This window comes from Euleptes europaea, chromosome 13, assembly GCF_029931775.1.
Source record: "Euleptes europaea isolate rEulEur1 chromosome 13, rEulEur1.hap1, whole genome shotgun sequence".
Classification (NCBI taxonomy): domain Eukaryota; kingdom Metazoa; phylum Chordata; class Lepidosauria; order Squamata; family Sphaerodactylidae; genus Euleptes; species Euleptes europaea.
The window spans coordinates 39779972-39799477 of NC_079324.1; the positions used below are offsets into that span (position 1 = coordinate 39779972).

The 19506-nt window shown below is 46.6% G+C and overlaps 1 protein-coding gene across 1 annotated transcript in view; it reads right to left on the reverse strand.

Moving 5' to 3' along the window:
- Window positions 1-15510, reverse strand: part of FRMPD3 (FERM and PDZ domain containing 3) — a 50165-nt gene extending 34655 nt beyond the window's left edge. The window contains exons 1-2 of the mRNA XM_056859662.1: window positions 15429-15510; window positions 10967-11051 (exon numbers count right to left, since the gene is read on the reverse strand). Coding sequence (XP_056715640.1) covers window positions 10967-11051; window positions 15429-15498 — 155 coding nt within the window. The 5' untranslated portion in view covers window positions 15499-15510. The remainder of the gene's footprint in view (window positions 1-10966; window positions 11052-15428) is intronic.
- Between the last annotated feature and the right edge of the window lie 3996 nt (window positions 15511-19506).

Here is a 19506-nt window from a genome sequence, read left to right on the forward strand (position 1 = left end):
GTGCAAACTAGGGTTGCCAACATACAATGCTACTGCACTTTTACCAACGGAGTGACAAATCTCTCTCTTTGGACACTGTTCAAGGTTTCCCCATAAGCTCAGACACTGGGGCACCCCCCCTCCCCAGCTGCCTCTTTTTCTTAGGGCCAACACTTTGGCAAGCCCAAAACCTAGCACAGAGTATGCGGTATCCCAACTCCACATAACAGAGGGATTATCTCTGCTATGGGGACCAGAGCGACTGTAGCAAGCTTGCTCTGAACACTTGCCCCTTTTGTATCCTGGCAGATGTGCACTCCAGCACAGCTTCCTCGGTATAAGAAGAATTAAAAAGCAGCCAGCCAAAGCAGAGGCACATGGAACAAGGAGGCAGTGGAGGAGGGGGGGGCTTCGCTCCCACTGTATTTAAATGAGGCTGGAACATGTCTGCCCCAGCAACGGTGGCTTGCCCAGCCATCAGTGACATAAACATTTACAAGAATATTACCAGCAAAATGCATGACGGAGGCTTTCATTGCTTGTTCCGAATGATATCACAGGATAGCATAGCAACAGCACCAGAGCTACCATATTCCGCAAGCCAGCCACTCTACCAGGAGCTGGTAGAGGGAAGAGGGCTTCACTGTCTGAGCCCCTCCTCAAGCCCACTGTAGCACCAGCGGGAGCCTGCAGAAGTCCCCATGGAGCCACCCACGTTCAGGGATAGCAGGGCGCTCTGAACAAGAGGGACAGATGTGGCATCTGGGCAGCTCCTTCCAGTCCTCCCAGGTTCTACATGGACCCATGGCATGGGATGACAAAGGGATAGTTTCACCTGTCCACCTTCTGTGGCCGGGCATGTTTCCTCCTTAATCCTCCACCTACAATTTCAAAAACTCAACTTGCTTTTCTGTAGTACATATCAGGGAGAGGGGGAAATGTGTTATTCTACTGACACCTGTTTTCACTGGAAGGAGATGCATCCCTGGTTACAGTGGCCAAGCACTTGGCCCTGCTGCCTTTAGCACTTGGCTTTGTGGAAGAACATTGGTCTGGGCAGCTCCTCCCATCCTGCAAAGACACAGGGTCAGATATAGCTTTTGCTACGTGGGATGAAAGGCCAGACATAAGCTATGCAAATATCAAAGTGAAGGAGTACTGGAACACAAAGGGTGGGGGCAAAGCAGAAAGACAGAGACAAGCCCCAGGCCCCAATCCTTATCATGCCACTCTACTTACAGGTCATTATGCATCCCCTTCAAACCCCCCCCCCCCCAATGGAAAGAACAGACTGGGAAGCTTTTTATTTTGGCTAGCAATGAAGACTGAGTCTCGACTGGACAACACCATTAAGATCTGCACAGTGGAGATCTGAGGAAATCCATTCTCTGGCCCTTGCTGGGCTAAGGAGAAAGGAGGGCTGAACCCCCCCTTCCTCCCTCCCTCCCTCCTTGAAGCAACCTCCTTGCTCCTTTACTGGCAGCAGTTCTGAGCTGCAGCAGAGCCTATTAAAACACTCATCTCCAGCATGGATGCCCCAAACCTTGTATTCTATAGTTACCACAATACTCTTCCCAGGGATGGAGATCCTGGAGCTTTGCAGAGACTCCACAAAAGTCTTTGCTGGAAAGACGGAGAGCAACCTCACTTCCCAGGAAAGGCAGGAGAGTCCCGAGGTGCCTGGAAGACTAATTTGTTTGCTGTGGCACGAGCCTTGATAAGCACAGGCTGGTTTCCTCAGATGAATGGAAGTTGGTGGCTGCTTATTTATATGCCTACGTTAGGGCTCAGCAGAGGAGAAGCCACCTCGGCAAGGTGAGGATGGAGGATAATGGCACACTGCAGGAATGCACCTCAACACCCAGGCTGGGGAAAGAAGCCAAACCAAAACACAAATACGAAGCGTCCTCACCCAAGGAGGCCCAAGTCTTTCTGCAGCTGCTGCTAGGACAAAATTGCCCTCTCTAAGCTGTTCTTGTCTACAAAACCCAAGTGGGATTCACTGCCCCCCTCAATGTTCTCGTCATCCTCCTTCCCATCCACAGGAAGGGCAGAAGCCCAGACGGCAACATGCCAGGGTGACAGGCCTGCAAACTGGTCTTTGGAAGAATCATCGGGGCTTGCAGAGATGAGAAACCTGACAGGTCCACCTACAACCATCCAAGTCTGTAATAGGGGTAGGGAGGAAGTGTCAGGGCCCTCCTTGACTGCACAGCCCAGGTGATGAACTCCCCTCTGCGCATGCAATCTGACCCACAAGCTTGCTTTGACCTGTATGGGGAAGAAAAGTGGTGCAGCTGAACGGAGGCAGACCATTCCCCACAACCTGTGGCTGCTCACATGGATATCAGGAGAATCCCTCCCCTCTCACTGGGATGGGCTTCCAAGCAAAAGTGCTTGGGACTGAGGTGTCTGGCTGAAAAACAGGGAAGCTGCCTCAGATTCATTTATAAAGCTCGCTCAATGATGCCAGCAAAAAGCCCACGTGTTCTCTTCTGCTGAGCACTTGACCTCTTCCCTCCTTGACCCAGGAGCATCAGGCAGTTACCCCAGATCAAAGGAAGAAGAACTGTTTGCCCTAAGTGCAGTGGGGGGGGGAATGCAAAATCTACCCATGAAGATGTCAGTCTTCTGACAAAAAAGTTGGTGGAGGAAAGATGAGGGCTGGCCGGGGACTGGAGGAGAAAGCCAAGCCCCTGTGGTGCTGACAGACCTTCGTAGGCTCACCTTGATTGGAGAACTAGCCATGTATGCTGAGCAAAATGGCCTGGCATGCTGGTGTTGGGCATATGTGCCAGGTGTTGCCTCCCCATGCTAGAGATGGTGCCTCTTGGCCAACCTTTTTTCAGGCAGCAGGATGTGCCTCACTGACTACATAATTTGTTCATTTGGGGATAGCATCCTACACAAAAAGGCCCTTCTTTGGAGCTGTTAGATACAGCAGTTACCAATGCAGTCTAATACCAGGACTGAGTGCCTGGCAAGAATCTAGATCCTTGTTACAGAACGTGACTACAAGATAGCTCAGGCTACTTCCTGACCTCCTCCTACCCATCTGTTGTCCAGATACGCCCACCCATCCTAGGAGTACCCAGCCCAGGACACCACATTATTTTCCTGATGCTGCTGGCCAAGGTATGTATGTGCAGATGGAGTGCTGGCAGCCATAGACTTGCATATATCGGCTGGCCTGCCTGTATTGCTGGGGCAGACAACCTTCCACCTGTTGATGGGCTTCAAAAGCCTTCTTCAAAGTAGGCTCATTGTTGAAACCACATGGCACCAGCAATCAGAAATAAGCCACCCATGTTGTGCTGTGTTCTCTCGGAATTATTGAGTAGTGCTTGTATGGTATATACTGGGGAGAGTGCAGAAGATAGGGAGGGGCTGTGGCTCAGTGGTGGAGCAGTTGCTTAGTATGCAGATGGTCCCAGGTTCTATCCCCACCAACTCCAGTTAAAAGGATCAGATAACAGGTGATATGACAGATCACAGATAGCCACAGCCAGAGTGAACAATACTGAGACTGATAACAGGGTGACTATGTATAAAGCAACTTCATATGTTGAAGGACCCAATCCAGGCTCCCATGTTAAAAAAAATCAGCCTCCAGGCTCCCTCCAGGTAAAGTCAACCTCCAGGTAAAAGATCTACTTGTGGAATCCACCCGCAGCATTGCAGCATGAAACACGATGGCCGACCTGCCAACTCTCTGGTGAGCTGAAAATTGTTCTCCAGTGCGGTTGCCAGTTAAGGTAAATTTGCCAAGAACTGAACTGAACAGATCAAGGCAAAGTGTTTAGGAACGCAACACAGTTCTTTAGAAAGCTCTGTAGTACAACTCTAAGTTAATTAAAGTGTACTGTAATAAATTTGATCTGATAGCTCAGATCTAGGGTTTTGCGAGCAGGCTGCACAAGACCATGGGCCTGAACTGTCTAGCTGTTCAGGATCAGTAACCCATCTTAAACTTTGGATTAGCTTTGACAGTAATTTGCCTGCCAATAAGCGAAGGAGGAGCTACTTCCCTTTAGAGACCCAGCCCCCTTTATATCTTACTCTTTCATTGGATACCTGGCTAGTTAAATGATGGGATGACTAAATCAAGGGGTAACCAGCTCCCAGAACAAGTTCTACATTGGTGGATTTTGCTTCACATGAAAACATGGACACATGAAGCTGCCTTATACTGAATCAGACCCTTGGTCCATCAAAGTCAGTATTGTCTACTCAGACCGGCAGCAGCTCTCCAAAGTCTCAGGCAAAGCTCTTTCACGTCACCCAGTCCCTAGTCCCTTTAACTGGAGATGCCGGGGATTGAACCTGGGACCTTCTGCATGCCAGGCAGATGCTCTACCACTGAGCCACAGCCCCCTCCCCAAAACTGTATGAACACCTGAAGCTGCCTGATACTGAATGAGACCCTTGGTCCATCAAAGTCAGTATTGTCTACTCAGACCGGCAGCAGCTCTCCAGGGTCTCAGTCAGAGGTCTTTCACATAACCTACTTGCCTGGTTCCTTTAACTGGAGATGCCAAGGATTGAACCTGGGACCTTCTGCATTCCAAGCAGAGGCTCTGCCACTGAGCCACAGCCCCTCCCCTCCCTTTGGTTAACTTTTGACATAACAGCTGTACAACTGCAGGATGAAAATTCTGACTGGTATGTATTTCTTACTATCTTCGCATTGTTATGGAAATAACTTTATTGTAGCTGTTCATTAAATACTGGATAAGAGTTGCTATCTTCAACTCTGTGCCCTCAAAAGAGCCGCTTGGCAGTCACCAAGTCCTGCTGCAAGCCAAACTATCACAACATCTGTTACTCCAGTTCAGAGGCCACCCCATTCATCCTGACCTTTCAATGCCTCCCTCCTAGATTGCCTCCTATCTGCCAATTTTATCAATGCCCACTCCCAGCATTAACAAAGAATGGATCGAATAGGCTATTGGTGGCTTCCCTCAAAATTAAGGAGGCCTGCTAAAAATCAAGAACTTGCATAGCCCTTCATTTTATGCTGGGAAGGCTTCATTCAAAAGATGTTAAACCATCATGAAATGCAGTCTGTGAACAACTGTTTTGTTAAAACAAACCCAAAGGCCAATTCTTTCCCTAGATTTAACAGCCACTAGCTATCCATCAACCACTTCACACTTTAAAAAGGGGAAACGAAATTTAATTTTTCCTTGACACTATAAAGAGAAAAGTTGCCACTTGCAAATTATTGTCAAAGCATTGAGGGCTGCACCTCCCCATGTTTGGGGTTTTAGCAGAGGGGCCCAGTACTCTGGCTTCTCTCAACTTGACTGGTGCTTATGACAAAATGCCCCCCGCCCGCAAAAAAAAGAGGTCAAGGCAACTGTTAGGAAGATCTCATATCTAAAACATTTTTGTCCCGGCTTTCCTCCAAGGAGCTCAGGGTTTACACGGTTCTCCATCTCCAAAATATCCTCACAATAACCTTGTGGGCCCAATGTTAGTGAATTTCATGCCCAAGTGGGGATTTGGACTGTGGTCTTCAAGGTCCCAGACTGTTGTTTTATTCAGTACACCCCACTGGGCCCTACAGGTATGGCCACCTATGAGTGCAAAAGGGTTCAGCATAAGGATCTTCCCAGTGGTGTGTTGCATATGCTGATGGGGCCGAGGCATTTTTTACTACCCTTGGGGGCATTCTCATGGGCACCTTAAAGTCACAAACACTGCAACTCTATGCAGAGTTATGCCTGTCTCAGTCCAGTAAAATCAATGGATTTAGACTGGAGTAACTCTGCACAGAATGCCACTGGGGATGGCTATCAGCAGCACAGTAATGCCCTGTCATCCCAGGTCCTAAAAGGCATGCAAGCAAAAGGCAGAATGGTCCAGGGCTTGTAGAAGGCAAACCACGTTGCCCCAAACCAGCCAGCACTCTCTGCTAGCAGGGAAGTTGGTGTTTATTTATTAAATAGGTATACTTTTGTTGTATCTTCAAGATGGCTTACAGAAAGCATGACAAGATGAAAAATGACCCCCAAACCCTAACACTCAAACAAACCAAAATTAGCTGCATAATAAGCAACAAAAGCCACAGGCAAAATAAGTAGAGATATTTGGGTAGAAGCAAATCAAAGTCTGAAATGAACAGGCACTGTTTGTTAATATATTTACGGTGACAAATCTGAATAGTAAAATGAATGGCATTCAGAAATAATGAGGGAAGGATGTTAATCATTATGTTTTCCAGCACCTCACTGACACAGCTTCTATTCCATGGGGGGGGGGGGAAGGGACCAAGTCTGGAGCCATGTGCTTAACTGGGTCTTCGTCCAACCAGAAGAATTAACAATGCAAGATCATCTAAATTAATCAGCCTGTGCACAGTATTTTCCTTTTCCACCAACCGTTGCACCATTTGGTGATTTGGTCTCCTTCAGAAGAAAGAGGTTGGTTTTTATATGCCGACTTTCTCTACCACTTAAGGGAGACTCTAATCGGCTTACAATCACCTTCCCTTCCCCTTCCCACAACAGAGACCCTGTGAGGTAGGTGGGGCTGAGAGAGTGCGACTCGCCCAAGGTGACCCAGCTGGCTTCATGTGGAGGAGTGGAGAAACAAATCCAGTTCACCAGATTAGCCTCCGCCACTCATGGGGAGGAGTGGGGAATCAAACCCGTACTCTAGATCAGATTCCACCACTCTTAACCACTACACCACACTGGCTCTTCAGCAGGTGTTCCACTTGTGAAAGCTATTTTCATTATGCCTGCTTGTAAGGACAGCCCTGCTTTGCAAATGGGAAGGCGGAAGGAAATAAAGGCAGAGGCTAAGGCTTCATAGTAAACACTAGCACTCACCAAAACAGATGAGGGGTCAGAGATACATGAAGAGAAAGGAGAGGGCCTTCTCTGTGGTGGCCTCCAGGTGCTGGAATTCCCTCCCCAGATGGCACCCACATTGATGGCCTTCCAGAGATCAGTTAAAGTGATTCTCTTCCGGAGGGGACGGGGAGGGGAGCTAAATTATCCCTCAACATTGACTCTGTTTGCCAGGTTTTACTTTTTTTGGGTTTTTTGGTGTATTGATACTATTTGGGATGGGGGTGATAACAATGCTGCTTTGTAAGGTTTTTAATCGAACTGGGTTGAGCCCCAATGTATCTTTTTAATTACTGTTTGTTTTCATTGCTTTTCTTTTGCTGTTATGATCCAACTATTTTTATGTGGATGTTATTGGATTTTTTTTTATTCTTATAGGAAGTTGCCCTGTAGAAGGACAGGGCATTAATCTTACAAATAAATAAAATTAAAAAATCATGTATCTATGAGAGAGAGAACCATTGATACAAGTTCCAAGATCTCTCAATATGTGTAAAAAATGTTTTGTAAAAATAGCCACCCCTTTTCCCTGACATAAATTGATCTCCTCAGCAACTACAGGTAAGGGAAAAAGACATGTAATTCACATGCAATTGATTTGATTCACATGTAAAGCAAGTGTAATCGATTTGATTCCTTTGATTCATATGTAAAGCAAGTGTGCATATGCATGCAGATGTGTACAAGGTCGGATTTTAATCAAAAGCAAATTGCAAGGGCGAAGGGCACTAATGCTTGTCCTTGCCGTGTGCCTTACAACAGTGCTTGAAGCACGTTTTCTCCTGGCCGGGTTCTAATACCATAATCAGACTGGGACAAAAATGCTACCAGCACAAGTGAGCAGTGAAGCAGAGTGCCCAAGTCAGAGGGTGTGTTTCACCCTTCCCCAGCTTTGTTTAAAAACAGTCCCCTCTCCTTCACTTGAGGATCACAGAAGAGGAGGCAAAACCTCAGTCCCACACCAATTCACACCTCCCTGTGTGCAAGAGGGCATTTTAATCGCTTCTTCAAAGCAGACTTTTTAATCTCACCTGCCTGAGATTTGGCAGGGTGAAGGGTAACAATTCCAGTTGAGTGGAAAACCAAAGAGGCTGTGGGCAGAAATGTGTTTCCCTTTGCAGCCAGTGGAAATAAAGGATGAATAGGAAAAACAAATCTAAACATAGGCAACCACTATAATAAAGAATACAAAACAAAGTGAAAATGATCCAATTAGAATAAGCAAGCAGACATTAAGGACCAAACGCTCCCGAGAATAAAACGGCCTTTGCCAGTGACCTGAAGACCAGTTACCAAAGGAACAAGCCAACTTCTCTGGGGAGGCAGTCCCACCATTTCAAAGCCCGGGCCACATAGACCCACTCACCACACTCCTGATGGTGGGGAACACCCAACAGATGATCTGATGAGCCCTACAGTGGGTAGAGCTCTTGGGGATTCCTCCAGCAGCCCAGGGCAGCGCTAGGGGCTCCAGGCCCTGGACTGCGATCATATCTTCAGGAGGGTATCCCTGAGGTTTAAGTACCATTGCAGATGGGCTCTGGTGCACATCTGACCTGCAAGATCTGCACTTCCTGCAGGAATGCACTGGAATGCAGGCAATGAAGGACTGACATGCACCACGCTCCTCCTTGTTTTTGTCAGGTTCCTCTTGGGAAGGAGGGGTCCCCTGGGCATTCCAGGACCAGAGATCAAGCCTCTGAACCCCAGGACTGCCTGTAAGCATCCTGTGATGCCCCAGAACAGCATGGTTTTTGTCAATGCCCCTTTCAGAACTCCTCATGCTCGGGAGAGGCAGTGCTGGGCAACAACCCATGACTGGTCATGGTCTGGAACTCATCCCAAGCCTGCCAGCCTCGCCAAGATGTTAGGTCTGCATGGCAGACAGTTGTTTTGGCATGCTCTCCTGGCACTAATGGCCATATCGCCAGCTGCAAGTATATTCTTCCACAATGTGTGAGTGTGCCCAGCAGGAATTCCCCTCTTTGCAGCAAATCCTTCTCTCCACCCTGGATCGTTTATGTCACCAAGACAGCACTAGCTATATGGATTCTGGGGGGTGGCTGGGTACTGGATTAAGCTCCTACAGGCAGACTGCATACTACGACTTCCCCCATCTGGTGTGAAATCAAGCCAAGCCACCAATCATAGCAAGCATATATGAACGGAAAGAGTCCACAGTGAGACTACATATACGCTTGCATAATTCTCGAGTCTCCCAAAGGTGTATACAAAGTCTCCTTGGAAAACGGTCTGATGAATGCAGGGACTCAAATGCATGTCCAAACAAGCCTGCATGGTTTCACTCCTCCAGGGGAGGGAAAAGGTCTGGCTTATATGCATATGTTTGCATTTCCCTCCCAGCCAAGCCTCTTTCTGTAAGCGCAAATCCCTTTTACCTGGAGGCCACCAGTCCCCCCTTCTTGGATTCGGCTGTGATTTTTAGCTTGTTTAAAAGCTTTTGTTCGCTCTGCTTCGAGGTGTACAGAAGCACCTTGCCAAGCTCAGGATCAGAATGAAATTATTCAGAAATCCAGTTCTGCCTAAAAGGCTTAAGCCTTGTTTCAGGCTGAATTGCATCTGCTGACTTGCATGACTTAGCGTGGAAGTGGAGGTGCAGGAAGCAAAACGAGCAAGAAACAGATGAAGTTGCACAGGGGCTGTGTACAGAAATCCCTCTGGAATCCTCTTGCTGGACTCCGCATCCCATGCTGGACCATTAATTCCTCAGTCAGGTGTTTGGACTAAGTAGGATCAGCATGGAGGTTTGCACAGCCCTCATGTGGCTTGCAAATCCACATACACAGGCAAGCCTGTGACCTTAGGCAGATGATGAGAGGGAAGGCATCTTGGCCATCTTCTGGTCACTGTGTGTGTGTGTGGGGTAATTGTGAATTTCCTGCATTGTGCAGGGGGTTGGACTAGATGACCCTGGTGGTCCCTTCCAACTCTATGATGATTCTAAGCCTGATGCTCAGAAAACCCTCCTCTGGAATTGCCCTAGTGTAACTCTTTCATACCTTCTAGGAACTGGTATTGGGGTTTCTGACAGAGAATAAGTACAGAGCTGCCAAGATGTATAGTGGAGATCCATCAACCTCGGGTCCATGGAGCATTAAGGATGGGGGCACCTCAGAGGTCATTCAGATCAGCCCCAACAGTAAACTAGAGCACAAGACCCAGGCTGCCCAGAAGAGACAGTTCCCACAGAGGGCAACATAACCAACACATGCAACCAGATTTGAGGGGGCCATGTGGGAAAGGCAGAAAAGGTGAGGCACATCAATCTCAACCAAAATGCCAAGAGACAAAGGCTGTTCTAAAAGCCACACGCTTTTGGCTTTTCCACTTGTCTGACTGATCAGGGGAGGCCTGTGAGTTATGCAGTTGCTTTCCAGACTTCCCTATCCAGGTTTATTTTCATACCCAAAAAGGAAAGCTGGAAAGCCCAGAGCTTATGAACATTCCACAAAACCCATAAGACTGTGTGACCCACAGTACAATCCTAAGGAGAGTTACACCCTTTTAAGTCCACTGAAGTTAATGGAAGGGTGTAACTCTGTTTAGAACTGCACAGCACTGCTGTAAAGAGGAATCACTTTCGTGCAAGAAGCAGCATGGCTGGCTGACTTGTTTGCGGGGGGAGGTCTGGGCAGGGGGGCACTTGCCAAATCCCAGGCCCCAGGAACAACAGTGAGCAAATCGCTTCTTCCTCCCCCCCTCCCCCAGCATCTTTCTGGAAAAGATCCATTTTGTTATAAAATATTTCACCTCCCCCCCCTCTTTTTGTGTTCTCCGTTATGTGTTTCTGCTGACAGGTTAACAAGTCGACAAATCAATTCATTAAACCCCAGATGCTGCTTCTCTCTAATAAATCTGACTGTAATCACCAGGGATTGGTAATGCTTTGGAGGGTCCACCTCTCTGACTGAATGGCTCATGCAGTGACAACCCAACCACCTCAGTGTGGGATCCAAGAGCAGGAAGGAACCCAAGCTAGCTGCCACAATCCACTTACAAGAAGGAAAAGCTGCCCTGTTTTATTACCCCACCCAAACTAAGCACACCAGAAATGTGGGGGGAGAGGGAGGGGATGGGGCTTGGCTACTTATAAGAAGCCAAATACTCACTGTCTGCGCCCAACAGCTGGCAGGAGAGACGACCTCCGGCCCTGTCCCCTCCTTTCCTTTTGCCCAGCACGGGCGATGGCGGCGTCTGTGCAGAAACAGAGAGAGAGAGAGAGACTGAGCACTCAAGCCTTCGAAATTCAGCACCGGCTGTGATCAGAATCTTAAAGAAGCGGCTGGCTCAGCCCCAGAACCATGACAGGGAGTGAGCCGGGGCGGGGGGGGGGGACACATGCTCTCCTTCGCAGCCTGCTAGAGGAACCGGTCAGCTCACTGCGGTCCTACCACATCCACAGCAGGGCTACGATGGAGCATGAGCCACAGGGCAGTTCTGCCCACGTCCCGCCAGACCCCCTGGGCAAGTGACCCCCCTTCCAATTCACGCACTTCCCTTTTGTGTAGAGGGAGCAGCTCGTTCCACCTAGGGAGTGCTTCAGCTCCCTTGGGGCTCCCAAATGGATAGCTGTTCCCTGGTGGGTTGGTGATCTCAAAGAGGGGTTAGAACTTGATTTACCCAGAGGGAAAAATCTGCTGCCACTGCTGCTATAATACAATTCATGGGCATTTTAGAGATTTTAGAGATTGCCAAGTACCCAGATCATTCATTTTTTTAATTCCCATTTTGCAAATGTGGAAACTGAGGCTCAGAGAAACATGCCATGTTCAACACCACAGGGGTAGGGCCTGAATCCAGGTCTTTCTGATTCAAGGTCAGCACACTAGTGCACCTTTTGTTCTCACTGTTCATTTGCACATACTGATTTATGTCAGTGCACATCAAACAGCCTATATAGACCCTTTCAAATCTACTGGCTGGCCAACCCTGGTTCCAGTCTCTTTGCCGTCTCCAAGGAGGGGGGGCATATGAAGTCCATCTCCAATCTGGTGTAAAGCCTCATAAGAAAAACCAGTGACTGAATAGGCACGGCTTCATATGCCAAAAATGTGGACGGAGCAGTAATAGGGTTTGTGCTGCATATGGGAGTGAGTTATCCATGTTGTTCAGTCTTGGTACTATAATAAAGGAAAAGGTATCCAATAAATCAACCTCTATGTTTATGTAACTACACACATGCCTTGCATATGCTGAGTTTGGGAATGCTTTCAAAAAAGAAGTTGGCATTGCTGGGGTGCCCAGATAGTGTCCCTTTCTCTCTAAAGGGAAAACCTCTCCAATAAATGGTGGCATGGTCAGAATGGCAGCTCAGAACATATCTAACACCCAGGACAAGATCCACAACAATCTATTTTCACATGTGAAGCCAGGGCCCATCCCCTGATGCCTGGTATGCTGGGAACTCTTGGGTTTCTTCTATCAGAACTTCTCCTCAGGGCTACAACTTTGTAATCAAAAATAATACTGCTGCTAACATAAGAACACAAGAAAAGCCATGCTGGATCAGACCAAGGCCCATCAAGAAAGCCAATGTGATGTAGTGGTTAAGAGTGGTGGTTTGGAGCAGCGGGCTCTGATCTGGAGAACCGGGTTTGATTCCCCACTCCTCCACATGAGCGGCGGACGCTAATCTGGTGAACTGGATTTGTTTCCCCACTCTTCCACATGAAGCCAGCTGGGTGACCTTGGGCTAGTCACAGCTCTCTCAGCCCCACCTACCTCACAGGGTGTCTGTTGTGGGGAGGGGAAGGTGCTTGTAAGCCAGTTTGATTCTTCCTTAAGTGGTAGAGAAAGTCAGCATATAAAAACCAACTCTTCTTCTTCATCATCAAGTCCAGCAGTCCGTTCACACAATGGCCAACCAGACCAACCACACACATATCAATTGCTCATGCTGCAAGGTGAACTGAACATGCAAGCAACCTGCCCCCAAACCTTAATGACACTTTCACAAACATTTGGAATCCCCAAAGCATTTCCCCCCCTCCTGTTTCAAAGCATGTATATGTGTTTGCCAGCTGAGAACCTTCTGTGTATCTACTGAAGTCCAAGAAAACTCTATGCCACAGTAAACATGTGTGTGTTAAGTGCCATCAAGTCGCTTCCAATTCATGGCGACCCTATGAATCAATGTCCTCCCAAACATCCTATCTTTAATAGCCTTGCTCAGGTCTTGCAAATTGAGGGCTTTGGCTTCCTTTATAGAGTCAATCCATCTCTTGTTGGGGCTTCCTCTTTTCCTGCTGCCTTCAACTTTTCCTAGCAGCCATAGTAAATACACTAGTCTTTACGATGCCACTCTGAAAGAAAACTCCACTGAACTCAATGGGACTTAGCCCAAATAATGCACTTAGAATCAGAGCAAGTCAGATGAGGCAGAAGAAAAGGCCCAGCAAAGAGCAGGAGTGTAAGTCTAGAAGATACTGTGAAGGAGATGACTGTATGCATACGCTGCATCAGATGTTTCATTCCAACCTTGAAGCCAACACATAGTAGAGGGAAACCTAGTCAGTACATCAAAAGAGCATCTGCCTGTTTGGTTTTACATCTACGAATAGCCAGCTTGTTGCAGTGGGTAGAGTATTGGACTAGGATCTGGAGACCCAGGTTCAAATCCCCACTCTGCCATGGAAGCTTGCTGGGTGACCGTGGGCCAACTACACTCTCTTGGCTTAACATACTTCACAGGTATGCTGTTTTGAAGATAAAATGGAAGACAGGAGAGTAAGCTACACATGGAGCTGCCTTACACTGAATCAGACCCTTGGTCTATTATGGTCAGTATTGTCTACTCAGACTGGCAGCGGCTCTCCAGGGTCTCAGGCAGAGGTCTTTCGCATCACCTACTGCTTGGCCCTTTTAACTGGAGATGCCAGGGATTGAACCTTCTGCATGCCAAGCAGATGCTCTACCACTGGGGTGAAAGCCAAGGTAATTTAAAAATGAAGTAAGCAAGTAAATTTTATGAGTCTCAATCTCTCGTTTAAGACCCATGCAGAGCCCGGAAAAGGGTCTTTCCTCCTGCCCACTTTCAAAAGCTCTACATGTTAATTTAAAATTCTCCATAATGAGCAACCAGTAAAAACCACCAGACTAACTGGGCCCCAAACATTCAAGATAAATCCATTGAAGGGTCATCCAAAATAAGGCCTCAGTTAACAAGCAGTCCTGAACTTGCAAGCAGCACCTCAGAACTATCCAAGGTGCTGAAATGATCATGTTCTCGGAAACACCCACAGGACTTCTTGGGCTTGTTTGGCAAGCTTTCATTCAGAGAATGTATTTTTACCATTTACAATGGTTTCAGAATGATTTTACTGAAAGAGGGGGAGGAGAGGGATAATGATAGAGGAAGGAAAGGGCCTATGGCTCAGTGGTGGATCACCTGCTTTGCATGCAGGAGGTCCCTAATTCAATATGTGGCATCTTCCAGCTGGGTGGGTATCAGGGAGCAAAAGCTAGGAAGGCTTTTCTCAGCCCAAGACTGTGGAGAGTCACTGCCAGCCAGAGTAAAACATTTCTGGGCTAGGTGGACCAATGGTCTGACTTGGTACAGCATCATATGCTCAGAGGAGAAAGGACTTTCCAAAGCACTAGGAAGTGCAGGATGAAAAGCCGAGAAGAATGCTTATTTATTGACCCAGCTCGTCCTTGAAGGAGCTCAAGGGCAGTTTATGTCATCTTCCCTCAATTTTATAACCAGAACTCTGTAAGGTAGGCGGAGATAGTGGCCAGCCAGTGAAATACAGGCATTTAAACCCAGATCCTAGCGCAACAATTTAACCACTGTGCCAGCACTGGGTCTGTTGAGGTCATCAAGTCACAAAATTACCAAAACATGATTTAGGGGGATCTTTGCCAATTAAAAGGGACTCACAGGCAAAATACTGTTTGGTCAACAATCAGGCTTGGCTCCTTAAAATCTGGATTCTCTCATAACGCCTGTTCAAACATCAGCAAGGCACATTCTTCATTTAATCCATACTAATTCTAGTCATCTCAACAAATCAGCACATCTATACTCAGAGGCCAGAATTCAACAGATTTAGGCATGCACAACCCTGTGAAACCAATGAGATTGTGCATGATTAAAAACTGTACCAGATGGCACCAACTGTATACGAACACAGCCACCAGAACAATTCACATTTATCAAGAATACACATAACTCCACCTTTATGGCCGAAAACGAACCACAGCGCTTGCAAACAGATCTCATAAATCATTAAGGAGACAAAGTCCTGGTCTTACAAATTTATGCAACTTACTTCCTAAATGCACACCAAACCTACCACCCTTTTTTTTCTGGGAGACCCCCTCCGCTGCTAGCAATTCTGTAGAAGTGAGCCAAGACCCTCAAGCTCTACGTCCCTGTTATTTCAAACAGTTTTCACTTGAATTTCTCTAAAAGCCAATCAGAAAATTCACATCTCTCCTATACCTCAAATTTATAACACTGTACATTCCTATCATTTCCAAGCAGCAAGCACTTAAAGAACCTATCAAGACTTCAGCGACATGGCAAACATACAGCTACTACTTTGGCAATGAACTAAGATTTGCACCCACCTTGCCCCCGTCCGCACTTGACGTTCTGGCTGCAGACCATGTTCCCCAAGTAAAATTCCTTTCTTCCCATAAAACGTACCGCATGCAAAAGCACACCACAGTTAATGCTGCTGCGCAAGCTTCCCGGCTGCCGGGACTGCGTCCGCTTTTCTGTGCTAAGTAAATGAAGCACGTTGGCCCAGATCTTTCATGGGGTGTGTGTGCAAACATCACCACTTTCTGCCTGCTGATGCATAACCTGCAGCTTGTGGTCATCAATCTGGCAACCTTTCAGGGTTACAGGGTATGATTAGGGGCCTGCCAAAAGCACATGGGTAAAGGAGCCTCCGGGAAGGTTGAACTGGAAGGAAGAGAGAAGAGGTAATTCAAAGTGGAGATCCAGCAGGCTGAAAGCCAGCCATCGAGATAAGGTACCTCAAACACTGGAACGCTGAAAGTGCGGTGCAAATGCTAATAGTAATGCTAATAATATTAACAACAATGACAATGACAATAATATTATACTTCAGTTCTACCAGAGTGGATGCAAAGGGCTTCGAATAGAATCAGAGGCTTTCAGTTCTTCCTTTCAGCAGCAAAATTTGCATGGAAAAGACAGAGAAATGGAATGATTCCCATGAAGCTTGCCCACACTCAAATCTAATAAAGTGTTTGCTTCAGAAGGTTTAGGCAGCTTTTATTTTAAATTGCTTTGTTCTTCTAAACTTTAAACTAACCCCACTGGGAGAGCAGTATGTTCTAACCAATTAAGAAGGTCAAGCTTGAGTTTGCTTAGCATTTTTTTTTTTTTTGGTCATCTATTCATTTCCAAGATTGTCCTTTTAAAATAGTTCCCCCCTTTTTTTCTCAAGGAGAAATGCTCAACTCCATATTTGTGCCATGCCAAAGGTGAGGAAGTGCACACAACCCTCAAATCATGCTTCTTTCCAGGGAAACCAAACCAAACCAGGAATGCCAAAAACAAACAGGCTAGATGGAAAGGTGACTCATTTGGTGTACAATCCAGGCACAAAGGGTGAAGACAGCTGCATGGAAAGGCACAAGGGCAGAACAGCACAGCCAGAAAATGGCCACCATGTTGGCTGAGAAGGTTGCAAATTTAGCTGCATGGCAGCACTCAATTCTACACTGGGAAACTATTTCTGTATGGCAAACTGCTGCTCAGTTGCAAGCAGAATGAGCTTATCTACCCTGCTCATTGCTGCCCAACCTCAGAAGACAGGCAGAGCTCAAATATGTAGCATTGATGCATCCATTTACTCCTCAAGGAACTTACATGTAAGCGTCATTCTCTTCTTACAGCCCATTTGGAAATATTGGCAGCCGGCAAGAACCAGAACTGACAAGGGAGTCACAAGTGCAAATGAGTTGGATTAATAGCCGGGCATGGTCAGACAGCAGTGGGCATTAGACCTGAGAAGCTGAGCAGGGGTACTGATAAACAGTTCTCTGACAAAGTTGGAGAGGTTTGTCTTACTACTTTCGAAAAGCATGTTCTTGTAAGCATGACAAGTTCATTCTGATGCAGGCAATGAGTGATCAGCAAGGTCCCTGTGCCTTGAATTGGAACTGGGATGCCAATTACGAGAGGCACCTACAAACACTATCCAAAAAGGGAGAGAGACTTATTTTTTTTGTCAAGAGTTCGAAATTGGCTTGCTTTTTGGGAGTGTAAGTGTAGACTGCTTGGAAATTGTAGCGAGTGGTGATTGTGGGGGGGAAGTCTGGACTAGGTAATCTTGCAGTGCTCCCATCCCATCCATGTTTCCAATAATATTTAAAGCCAGTTTCAGGAACGAGAACAGTTTCATGAGGACCGAGCAAGGGGCTATAAAGTAATCAACTTCTAAGCATGCACCAACAGCCTCAGCAACCTCATCTTCTGAGTTCCAACCACGTAGGTGCAAAAGTGGAATATAAACTTGAAATATAGCCTACTTTTAATTATGAACTGAGTAATAATTTCAAAGCAAAGGGGCTTAACCTGAAATAAAAACAAACACTATGAACAAGGGAAATGCGTGCTACAAGACCATTACTTTCTAACTTTACGGCATCGCTACCACACAAATAATGTTTGCTGGAGCAGCTGCCGCCTCCTCTATGATGGCTGCTCACGTACCATGAAGTTATTTATAAACGTTACAAGGTCCAATGAACAAGTCCACAGGATGCAAAACAAATGCCAGTACGTGGATGTGGAAAAACAACCTTTTACTCAAAGTATCTGTGTGAATCTTTTTCACTTGGCTATGTGAAAATTGAATTTGCAGTTTGTGAATGTTCAGAGGCCAAGCTCAAAGCTGCCTTTACTGCAGAACAATTCCCCCCCTCCTTTCAAGTTTCAGCCTAACAAGGCAATAGGATGTGAGTTATTATGCTGATAAATGCAGACCCAAATGGAAAAGGGGCTCTGGACAGGTATGTCTAAAGCAGATGCAAGCATTGAGAGCTAGCAGAATTTTCTACACCCCCACACCTAGTAATGTTCCACTAAGACGGAAATGGCCCCTGGGGGAAGAAGAAGTTATCTCCTCTGAGAACAGAGTCAGATTTTGGGGGACAATGAAGAAAGCAGGGGGGTGCTGAATTTGAAGAGAGGGTCTGATAAGATCTATCTACCTCCTTTTCCCTGCACAGTGAATCTATAATTCAAAGACTCATGACTGAATTAACTCTCTGCACTAACTCCTGCCCCTCATAATTTGCACATAAAACTATTCTCAGTTTGATTTCCATTCGTATCTGACGAAGTGAGTGGTGGTTCATGAAAGCTCACATTGAAATAAATGTTGTTAGTCTTTAAGGTGCCACTGGACTTTTGGTTTATTTTGCTGCAACAGACAGACGGCTACCTCTTTGCAATATGGTAGCAGTCAACAGGCAAGTGCACTAGTTGTTATCAGCCTGTTGGTGGCAGCAGAGGGTAAATCCGAAATGTGTTAGGGCAGGTGGAATAAGCTGAAGTGGTGAGCACTCACTGAGATCTAGCAGCTTAAACCCTTGAACAGCAAAGAAGATTTCTCATCCCAGCGGCAAAAACAGGTGAGTGCAGTTAGTTTTGCCACAGTGGACACAACAGTAAACCTCATCTATAATTATGGTTTTCTTTGATATATTTGCAAAATTAACAAGCCCTAAATATTTGAGTACACCTAAAGTTTGGTGGCAACTTAGAAATGAACAACTGTTTCTTTCTTTTTTTATTGTAATCAGTTCTTAGCCATGGCCTCCCAAAGTGGCTTACTGTATAAAATAGCCATGAAAAGAAATTATACAAGTGAAAATAAGCAAGTTGATCACATATGAACCATTCTTGGAAGTGGTCAAAGGGCTCCAATGGAAACTATTATGGTGGGGATGCAGCAGGTTCCTCCTTACTCACAACAGCTTCTTCTGGTGGATCATATGGCTCACCTCCATCCCTGTAACTTAGAGGGGAAGCGAGGGGGGGTGATGATGGCCTGGGAAAGCTCAAGGAAGTCTGGGAGTAGTCTGGGAAGCAGATTTGGGCCCAGCAAAGGACTCAGTGGTGATCCTTGAGGTGACCTCCATGATGGCACCACCCAGATGACATCACTGTAGTTTTGATGGGACTCCACACCACAGTATTCCTCTTCCAGCTGCCCTACCTTCTGGAGGGATTCAGTTGGGAAACAGATACCTTTTCTGGATGATTTGCAAGGGGAAATGTATTGTGCATATGAAGTTCAGAGTTCTTATGAAAAGGAAAGGGAAGAAGAGTTGGTTTTTATACCCCAATTTTCTCTACCTTTTAAGGCGTCTCATCTAGCTTACATTCTCCTTCCCTTCCCCTCCCTACAACAGACACCCTGTGAGGTAGGTGGGGCTGAGAGAGTTTGGAGAGAACTGTGATTAGGCCAAGGTCACCCAGCAGACTTCATGTGGAGGAATCGAACCCGGTTCTCCAGATTGGAGTCTGTCGCTCTTAACCACTACACCATGCTGGCTCTCGCCTGCTTATACCCCACTGTTGAGAGACTGCCAAACAAAGAGCTTGGGGTGGCACTACTCTCACTCCCTTGGGAGCAGCAAAGCCCTTCCAATATTTATTTTC